Source organism: Dermacentor andersoni, chromosome 10 (assembly GCF_023375885.2).
Source record: "Dermacentor andersoni chromosome 10, qqDerAnde1_hic_scaffold, whole genome shotgun sequence".
In the NCBI taxonomy this organism is placed as follows: Eukaryota; Metazoa; Arthropoda; class Arachnida; order Ixodida; family Ixodidae; genus Dermacentor; species Dermacentor andersoni.
In genome coordinates, this window is record NC_092823.1 from 130,317,102 (window position 1) to 130,327,791 (window position 10,690).

General features: G+C 47.0%; 1 protein-coding gene across 1 annotated transcript in view; it reads right to left on the reverse strand.

The window, feature by feature from the left end:
• The window catches only part of LOC126545057 (neuroendocrine convertase 2-like), a 211,525-nt gene extending 209,268 nt beyond the window's left edge, over positions 1-2,257 (reverse strand). Inside the window, exon 1 of the mRNA XM_050192689.3 lies at positions 2,044-2,257. Coding sequence (XP_050048646.1) covers positions 2,044-2,220 — 177 coding nt within the window. The 5' untranslated portion in view covers positions 2,221-2,257. The remainder of the gene's footprint in view (positions 1-2,043) is intronic.
• Between the last annotated feature and the right edge of the window lie 8,433 nt (positions 2,258-10,690).

Below are 10,690 nucleotides of genomic sequence, written 5' to 3' on the forward strand. Positions count from 1 at the left end.
GCATTCTGATGCAGGTGTTTACAAAATCAGTCGTTTATTGTACTTCGGGTGCAAAGAACCAGAAGGGGTTCAAATCAATTCGGAATCCTCTACTAAGGCGTCCCTCATAATCCACTGTGCGGTTTCGGAACCGTTAAACCTCACCATTTCATTTTTTTAACCTTCAATATTTTGGAGCACCAGTGCATTCACGACAGTGTTCGCTCATATTTCATGTGTTGTGAATTTTAACACGAGAGCGTTAATGGCCCCGTGTCCCAGAATATCCGGTGTTGGCGTCGGCGACGGTGGGAGTTGTCCGTGAGCGAAAATTTCCGTGTATATTTAGGCATATGTATATGCCACGCCTTCCTATATGACATACAGTATAGGCGGTTATATTGCCACACCATTCGATCGCTAAAGTTGCTCATAACTTGTATTACATTCTTGACCAAGTTGTACCTCGAAATTTTGAGAATGACAACCCACAAACAAATGCCATGGAACAAAACGCCGACAGCGCATGTCTTCTATGTTAATCTTGTCAGACTTAAATATTAAAAGTGCGAAGCAATAACAAAAACCTGAAAATTATGTAATTTTTTGTCAAGGCTGTGCACTACCTCCGGGATCGGCGCACGCGAGAGGCCGCGTATCTATACCAGAGAGCTTGCTTTCGTGCATAGCGCTCGCCGCCAGCGTTTCATGGTAAACATAATGGTTACATAAGTTGCAGCTGCCGGGAAGCGTTCGAGGCAGCCAGGGATCATTGAATACTACCGCTCTGCATTCTTAAAGGCGAAGTTTGAGCGTCCTTGAAGTTTTTATTTTTATTGATGCGCGCACAGGCAAAGGTTTACCATGGCACCCCCCCGCCCCTTTCAATAACGACTAAATAAATTTCGTAATGTCGACATATTCAGAGATCAAAATGGGGGAAATGACAGCCGTCAGCTTCATCTTCTGGTTCTCACAGACAACGAAGAAGACGATCTTGGGGGACAACGACGCGGGCGGAGGCCGGACGCTGCACGGTTTCTCCGCACAGGCGTGGAACTGCTCCGAGCGAGCGTCAATGATAGACGATGTATACAGCGCCTGTTATATCTTTCGTGGCATACGCCGCGTTTAGTACTGACACGGCATTATTAGAGACAAAAAGTTATTTCTTGACGTCAACCTACGGCACCACCGAATCTGTCGGGCTCAAGTCGAATGACTGTTGGGGAGTTTCCCTCAGCTCGTCACACTAGAATAGACAAGCTCGTAAGGAATCTGCAGGTCGTGGAACTCGAGCGAATAATAGAACGACTCATGCCACGACAGCAATGTCTGTAATATATTATCTACTGTAACAATTGTATTACTGTAATAAATAATGCTGTGATAACCTTCTCGAGTCCCAGGCTTGCATCTGCCGCGCTCAGTAGCCAGTGGGTTCAATGTTTTCGAGACGTTTTTTCCAAGAAAACGCTTTGTTTTGCTAATATAACGCGCTCTCTCGGTCAACCATGAAGATACAATAGCTGTTTTTGTCACAGGTTCAGCTTGGCGAGCCAACATTATGCACGTCTTGAGTCGGCGCAACGCGAGCAGCTGCACAGCGAACTGCAGTGCACGTACGTGGCACGCTGGGACCAATCGACGAAAAAAAAAAACACATCTGCACATTTCTCTGCTGGCGACGTCCGCGTTTCGAGTCAGCTTCTTCTTTTGGAGAGTGACAGTGACACAGCTGCCCTTGACGTTCGCTGGTTGAGAGACCGCAAAAAGAAGCCCGGAGACAGCTGGCGTCCCACACGGACCGGCCGTTTGCCGATGAGTGTGTGACAACTTTCGCTTTCGACGCTATACGGTCGCATTTAGTGCATAACTCGGCGACGACCACCGTCGGAGGCACGTGACAACGACTCGAGGCCGCGCGAACGCCAGGCGTGCCTTCTCGGGAATCCCAGCTGTTGGGGCCCGGGGGCGAGCACGGCTATGTTTGGGGACCGACGCGTTGGCCAACGGCGGGGCCGTTCGCGTATTGCCGCTGCACGCAGTGAACGGGACACTCACCGGCCCGATGCTGTGGAATCCGTTGCGCTTGGCGACGGCTTCTGCGGCCCGGGGCTCGTGGTCTCCTCTTAGCCGGACCAGGAAGGAGTTGGTGAAGACCTCGCGCGGCTCCAGGGCGCGGACGGCGGGCCCCAGGCCGCACACGAGCAGGACTAGGAGCCGCAGCACCGACGCCATGCCCGCTCTGTTCTCCCGGCGGTGAAGATGGCCACACAACGCACCGAACGCAGATCAATAGTCGGACGGCCCCCGAAGCGCGCCTGCGCGCCGGGGCCGTGACGTCAAGGTGACGTCGCGGTCCCGCTTTTGGGGGGGTGGGGGGAGGGGTCGGTCGGCCACCGCGGGAGAGAGCGCGGAACGAACCCCTATCGATTGGTTTTTCTTGTGCCCATACCACCCGCCGCTCTCTTTCTTCCCCTCACGCCACTAGTGGCGATGGAACGGGAGGATGGGGGAGATCCGGGGAATGTAGAAAGGAGGTAGGGGCAGTGGTTGGGAGCGAGTTCTGTAATGAATAGCGCCCGCGTTAGCGCTCCAGCTCGTGCTTGTTCTGTCTGTAGAGTGTCGCGCCCTCGGTGTCTTTGTGTACGCCCGCGCTACGAGCTCGCGGTCGGGCGCTCGCGCCCTCTGGGTGACACCAAAGTACGGCCGAAGGAAAAACGAAACGTGGGAGAGACAACAACGTCGTCCGTGGGGAACAAAGGGGAACACGAGAGGCGAGAAGGAGACTTCGAGGGCCTTTCCCCGCTAATTGGTCACCGAGGCTTCGGCAGGAAGGAGAGACGCCGCAACCAACGGGCCACCGTGGCAACGAGGGCCACGCATTACAACGTCGACGCCGCGTTAGCGACGGCACCGCCTCTCTTGTTTGACGGGTCGCCGGCCGCCTTGTGATGCCCGACCCGCGACAACGTTAGCGCGATGATGCACGTTCTTTCAGCTCCATCGGGGGATCCCGTGGCACCGCCGGTGCTGCGCTTCAATCTTGGGCAGCACCGACGCAAAAGAGCGCGGCGTTGTCGCCCTGATGGGACGCCGAAGAGTTGGGGGTGGTTCCTGGGAGACGAGACTTTCCGCTTCTAGCCGCAGGCGGAATGAAATGACCCTCGAGTCATCAGCGTTTCCATAACGGAACATTTCTTTATATCACTTTGGATATTGCCACCAAACATTGTACGCATATACAAGTTCGCCGAAGTCATTGATGAAGTGTTAGCTAAAAACGAATCATTTACATTAAGCATGTTTACATTACCTACCCGGAATACGAGAGCCTACACTGTTAATCACTTTGACCTGCCTATTTGGAAAAATGTTTATGGAACGTGATTATGCGAATTTAATGGGCCCCTGATTGGGAATTCTTTTCCGAATAATGTTAAAGCGAATTACTTTTCACCAGCGCTAAGCGCTTTTTATTAAATATGTGAGTAACTATTATTGTGAGTTATGAGATTCTTGTGTATATCTCGCAATTTTTATAAAATTTGTGCGCGCCTTATGTATGTGCTGAAAATTTAAAATATGCATTTAATTTAATGGATGTGCCCTTATCCGCGATACCTATACGGTCCAACAGTGTTTCTTATGCGTGTAGTGAATTTTTTGGTGGCAATAAGGAAAATGAACGAAACCCTTTAATGCCCGAGATACAATCTATGCTACGCTGAGCTTTGTACTTGTTTATCTTTCTCCGGTGGCTACTTCTTCAATGGCTAACAAAGCTTAAACGTTATCGCTCAGCGCAGGGCGCGCCAGCATGCATTGGAAGTGTCTCGAATGTTATCGATGGTTCTATCCGTCGTCTGTTCTCACCGAATCTCGTGTAATCTGATTGTATGCGCGACGCGAATTGAGTAGTGCTTTCTGGAAGACACGCGGGCACCAGCGATTGTTGTGGAACCTTCGATGAAAAAAAAAATTATGGGGTTTAACGTGCCAAAACCACTTTCTGATTATGAGGCACGCCGTAGTGGAGGACTCCGAAAATTTCGACCACCTGGGGATCTTTAACGTGCACCTAAATCTAAGTACACGGGTGTTTTCGCATTTCGCCTCCATCGAAATGCGGCCGCCATGGCCGGGATTCGATCCCGCGACCTCGTGCTTAGCAGCCTAACACCATAGCCACTGAGCAACCACGGCGGGTACCTTCGATGACTCGCGTTTAAAAGCCGACGCGCTTGCCCCGTATAGAAAGGAGATTCCGACGATCGCCGATTTTATTCGCCGCTATCGTTGTGCTTTGAGTGTAAGTTGCTCTTGTGGGCAAAAGGTCACACAATAAAATGTGGTTATTCACAATTTTTGCTGCCATGTTCTTCCCGTCACTGCTACGTGACCATACGGTGAAGTTGTGGATAGTTCTAACCACCAATTACTAAATTGATTTATTACTGTACTTAGAATACGTTCAGAACTAAAATATTTTCATTGTTCCTTTTTGTACAGAACAAGTGGTGTGTTAAAATCGTAAAAGCGACTCTGCCAGAGGAGTAGCTGCTTGTCAAAATATAAGCTTTTCTTAGAATACATGCACTCAATGTACTCCCAACGCTGCCTCTTCCGGAAATGGGAGTAGCACTATAGTACTTCAATTCTACTCTGTGGAAAAAGAGTAACTGCGCTATGATGGTTCTACTCTATTGCAGCTTCTTAGAGCAAACAAGTAACAACCCTACAAATCTGTCAAGCGATCCACAGAGTAAGGAAGGAAGGAAAACAAGAGGTGAAAGGCAAAGAGGTTAACCAGATTAAGTGTGCGGTTGGCTACGCGTCTGAGCCACGTACATCCCTTCCATAGGATTCCCGCGCTCTCCACCTAGCACTGAAGTCCAGCCTCCGATGGAACACGCGCGTCTTGATTTCCCCGCGTGTCTGCTTTCTTCCTTATCAGGGCGCAACCTTATCAGGGCGCAGGAAGTATCCCTTCGGAGGCTTCGTGCTGCAGCGGCCATTACACCGTCGTTCACCTCTTCTTGGAGATCGACAAAAGACGACCAAGTAACGTGCCTCACTGATCGGCTCCTGTGGCAACGTCAGATGCTCGACACCTGCTTTGGATGTGTCCTGCTGGAACGCGGGCGATCAGAAGTAATGATTTAAGAAAGGCTGGACTGGAACCAGAGTTGCCTGAGAACTACGACCATTGGGTGATGGACAACAACTTTTTATAGACAATGCTGCAGCTTTTGCACGTTGCAGAGTTGGAAGCTGTTATTTCGCTTTATTTTTTATGATTTGCGGCAAATATTCTCCAATAAAAGAAAAGAACTGCCATGGTGCACATTTTACTCTATTGCAGGTGATTGAGGCAGTTTTGCCCCTGCTTGTTAAGGCGAATAGTAACTGAAAGTTTATTATGTATTCCTATACGTAGCAGCCCTCTCCAGTGCATTGTACGCATGTTAGAAGCCTAAAAAGTATCCTCAGCTGCGTAAAACATTCACGTATGTGAGGCTAGCTTTCAGGATTTTTTCATACATAGTTTGAATATAGATATTCCGACAGCTTGGATTAAGCACTGCCACATATGTAAGCATAAGTACAATCCTTTGAAACTTGACGTCTCTGCCTTTGCAATGCCTGAAACGAGCTTATATTGACTTCTACGAGCAATGGCGAAGCCGCGTCAGGGTCACATATCCTGCAAAAGGCACGAAACAAAGCAGGCAGGAAATACTGAAAAGAAAATCATACTTATCAACCTAATAAGTTAAAATGTAACAATAATTGAAGACCAGCGCACCTCCTAATGAAAGACTTGTACATCTTACTGAAGTCAAAGCAAGTTCTAGTAACTCAGATATACTGAATAACGAAGGCTATTTACAAGCTGACCAACAAATTTAGCCATGAGAGCTAAAATAAAAACACTTTGTATGTAAGCTACATAACCAAAAGGCTGTAAATACCACATTCGAAGATAGATTTGTATGAGTGCAAGACGATAAAGAAAACGACGATAGTTATCCCTAAGAGGGAGGTAACGACACACCTAATAAATCGAGCGTACCACTATGGTTGAAATTCTCTTTCGTCATGGATGTCCTTCAGGTGAACAATTATTCGATTAAATAACATTGACGAAGAAACAACAGACTCATCATTATGGAGAATCACTCTCGCATTCCATACACTGCGTAGTCCAATAAGTAAAAAAAAAACATATCATAAGGCACACAGTCTTAGTCAGGCACAATAAAATATCAAAATATCGAAAGGTATGCGGATTCGTTCCTTCAGAGCCCTTTGCAGCGCGTCCCAAAACAATATTGCATCTTTACAACTGGTAAAACAACGCTCTATCGTTACCAGTACATCGTAAAGGCTGACTTATATGGGACACAAAAATACTTTTTCGGTGTAGCCATGCTTTAATAAGTAACGTTTATGTGTGTAATTTATAGAAAAACAATTTTGTGCATGAGAAAGAGGCATCTTGCACACTTGCTCAAGTATGTCATAGCCTGGTAGACAAAGTTAAAGGGAGGATAGGGTACAGAGCTTTGATATTAAATTATTGTAAAGCGATTTCCGCGATGCTGTGTAACTACATTCATGGGAACAATGAACCAAAAGAATGCCCCACAAAATAAACTTCATATGTAAAACCCCATAAACAGTAACCTTCAGAATATCAATATGACACCACTAAGCTGGGTAAAGCATTGACTGGGTTTACTTGCATGAAGAATCGGATTTTTGGATGTGAACTGTCAGGGAAAAAATAATAAGCGATATAGTATCAGTCGCAAAAAATAATGATGCACTTTCATGTGCATCTGTTCCGCATCTTTGATGTTTTGATGTGCATCTTTGCAAAGATGCAAAGAAACCAACCGCGATTGTACAGAGAAAGGTCGCCTTGCTTCATGGGTTCAAATTTAAAAGGCCACGTAATAGGCGGCAAATGTTCTATGGAAACGTTGAATATAGGACCTGGCACAATGATGACTCTGCAGTACATGGTATATATAATTGTAGCCAGGAGCAGATTACACGCCTTTGCCCGCCCAAATATAGCAAAGGGGCTATGGAGCAAAAGCATCAGCAAATGTGCTTCTCTCGTACGAACAAAAGCTGACGACGATTATGATTTCCTACTATGGCAGTCGTAGCTACAACAGGGGATCGGGAAAGACGCATGCACGCGTGCGAATGATGATGATGATGATGATGTCCATACAATGGCACATACCCAGGAAGCTGGCAGTACACATCGTGCCATTGCCGACTAACTCTTTGACATGCTCGCCGCGTGTTCATTACTGTAATTCCCACTCTATCGCACATACCGGCAACGGGCGATCGGCCAACAAGCGACCAATATATTTGAAATAAATAAGACAAAATGAAGAAAAATGAACTAATATAACATCTGTAACGCTGCCTAGCACGGGTGCGCGATGGCGTATACGTGCGCGACAGTTTCCTTTACGCGAAAGATGCAGGGACAAAGTGGACAAATTTGTAGTATTTCGTTAGGCGCTTCAAGAAAGCTGCGCTTCGCATCGATTCTAACGTGTGCGTTGGATCTGCGTAATATTGTGCAATTTCTTTATGCTGTTGCTAATGAATGTATGTTTTTATTAACAGCAGGGATCTATGACGTATTTCCAATGGAGCCATATATCACGGCCGCGGCGGCAGCATTTCGATGGGGGCGAAAGGCAGGAACGCCCGTGTGCATTGGGTGAACGTTACGAAACACCAGGTGGCCAAAATTATTCCAGAGTTGCCCACTACTGCGGGAATCACAATTTGATAGTGGTTTTGGCAAGGTAGGATACGATATGTTACGATTTTATGCGAAGCATATTACTAGAGCTCAACCCAGCTCCTCAGGCGCGGCGGTGTCGCCTTGAATACCACGTGACACCGTGACGTCACGACAGAGGAGAAACGGGGCTTCAACTCGCGCCGTCGCTCGCGGCGTCGCGGCGGTATATAAGCAGCTGCGCTTTTTCTAGGTGGCTTTGGCTCAACTCTTGCAAGATGGGCTGGGTGGGAATCGAACCAGGGTCTCCGGAGTGTGAGACGGAGACGCTACCACTGAGCCACGAGTACGATGCTTCAAAGCGGTACAAAAGCGCCTCTAGTGAATGCGGTGTTGCCTTAGAAACGAGCTGTTTCTAAGGCTCAGGCGTGCGTCGCTTGCTCAGGCGCACGTTTCGTTGCCGCGCCGAACGCTTTGTTGCTCGACGCTCACCGCGTCCAATGCGGGGCGCGTAGTCGCTGCGCCGTAGCCCATTGTCTTACACCCCTTGGCGGGTCGACGGGAACGCTGTCGCGTTCCACTCTTGAATGCGAAGCAGAGTAACGCATGAGTTGTTTCTTCGTCTAGCCGAACCAAATATAGCCAAGCAACAGCAGTTCACCAGGCTAAACAGTGGTTCAACAACTAAAATAAAGGCTAGTATGCTTCGCATCCTGGGCTTAACCTTAGCTAAGCCACAGCCATTTTTATTAATGGAGCCAATCAACCCACGTGTTGTTAGCATTCGCAGTCTGGAAAAGCCTGTGTGATTGCTCTGGTTGGGCTGCAAGTTTCGTCTGCAAATCTTACGAGGCTTGCGGGTAAAAATCTTCAGTCTTCCTTTGTGTCTTTTAAGCTAATGCCTCTAAATGCAAGGCAAGTGTGACTCAAAACTGTGTTCTTGAAACGTTTGCTACTAATGGACCATAAAGGCATAAACCTGTGATTATAATGTCGGCTCGCAGAGAGAGAGAGAGAGAGACAGAGAGAGACAGAGAGAGAGAAATAGAACACATGAAAGGCAGGGAAGTTAACCAGACGCACGTCCGGTTTGCTACCCTGCAGTGGGGAAGGGGTGTGGGGACGAAGAGAGAGTGAAAGAGGGGAAAGAGAGAGCACAGTTTCGCGCACATTTGAAGGTTCGCTCATACGGTCGTACAATGCCGAGGAGGTTAAAAAAACTTTTGAAAACCTCCTAGGCTCGTACTTATCTCTAAAGCCCACCGAAATTTTTAATGGAATAGCGGGTTCAACGGATTCTTGTATTTACGTCGTTTTCTTTGGTTTAGCCATTGAGTACGTGCCACTCTTGCGAGGGCCCATTCTTGGCTAATCCTCCGCTGCAGCACAATGTGTATGGGGTGCATAAATTAGCTAGATTTATGCCGCATTTCTCTGACATCGCCATTCTTCCCTCGACGAGACTCGCTGATTGGCTCCGTACTCATGACATCGCTGCGGATACGTCTCACAACGTGCGTCCTGCAGATTTAGTGTCTTCATTTCGGTGTAGCTCGAGATCGGTGCAGTACATAAACGTATATAACAATTGCGTGAGGTTAATGTTACGACCCTTGGTGTGGATAAACGTGAACATTGCATGACGTTGCGCGCTGCGTAGGACGAAACTATACATATGCGAATGCAGCATTAGGAGTCACCGCTAGCTGGGTAGGATCTCTTATACACGCCCAGACTAAAGCTCCGCTACACGTATGGTTCCCACGTGTGTGTCGTACCTGCATAATTATCTTACGGCTTGGCTGGTGATGTAATTTTCCCGATAGTTATTTCTTGGTGCTCTCGAGTCCTCATGATGCAAGAAGAGGGATACGGCAGCTTTTCTCAAGCCACTCCTGTTCAGTGCAGTTTCCACCGCATCAGCCTTGTGGGACCGAAAAATATCACATACTCGTGACGCCTGTGGCAGAAAGGATGTTCCACATCCGCCGCCAAGGTTTGTGAGTGGTGGCGCTGGCTAACACTCCCAAGGTTAGTTCTAGGAGTAACACATAAATACCCCAGAAAGTAGCTGGGAAGACGGCGCCGCAGTAGCTCATTTGGTAGAGTATCGCACGCGTAATGCGAAGAGGTGGGATCGTTCCCAAGTTGTTTTTTCATCCCCTTTCGTTGCCATTAATTTATCATTTCTTTAATTCAATTAATAAGTACAAGTAATTTCATCTGTGTTGTTCTTGGTGTCCTTGTTTGTTGGCTTCTTAAGATATAATTAATAAAAATTGGGCCCCTCGGTTAACCCCCTTTCTTCTCGTTCATTATAAGGAAGAGGATTACACAACAAGCATCGGCACATGGTAAGATCAAACTCCAGCGTGGTGGCGCATTATAAAATGTAGTGCGTCGTCGTTTTGTGTGAACTGTCAAGCTCTTTTTTTTTATTTCATCATTCATCCTTAGTACAGAAGGCGGTCCCGGACTTACAAGAACTGTCAGGGGGACCTCCTATTAGTAATTTAACAATGCAGGAATTAATACATTATGCTAACATAGCAGCGACAGACATCAGAAAACACCAAGGTAATGAAGCAAATAAACAATTACAAAAAGGTGCTTACAATAATTGAAGTTCAAAACACAAGCAAATGAAACCAATACAGCGTATGAATAAATAAATATGTAGTAACTGACACGTTATGGAAACATAGGAATGACACATATCAAAGAACACGAGGGTAATGTAACAGATAATTAGAAACAAATATATGCTTGCAATACGCAAAGTGCACAGGTTATATAGACTATGCGACAAAACATTTAAAACGCCTAGAAAAGGAGAAAAAAGAAGACAAAAGGAGATATAAAATAAAAAATAAATAAAAGCTATCGATACATTAGGCAAATGCAGAATCACTGAGAACTGGAAAATAA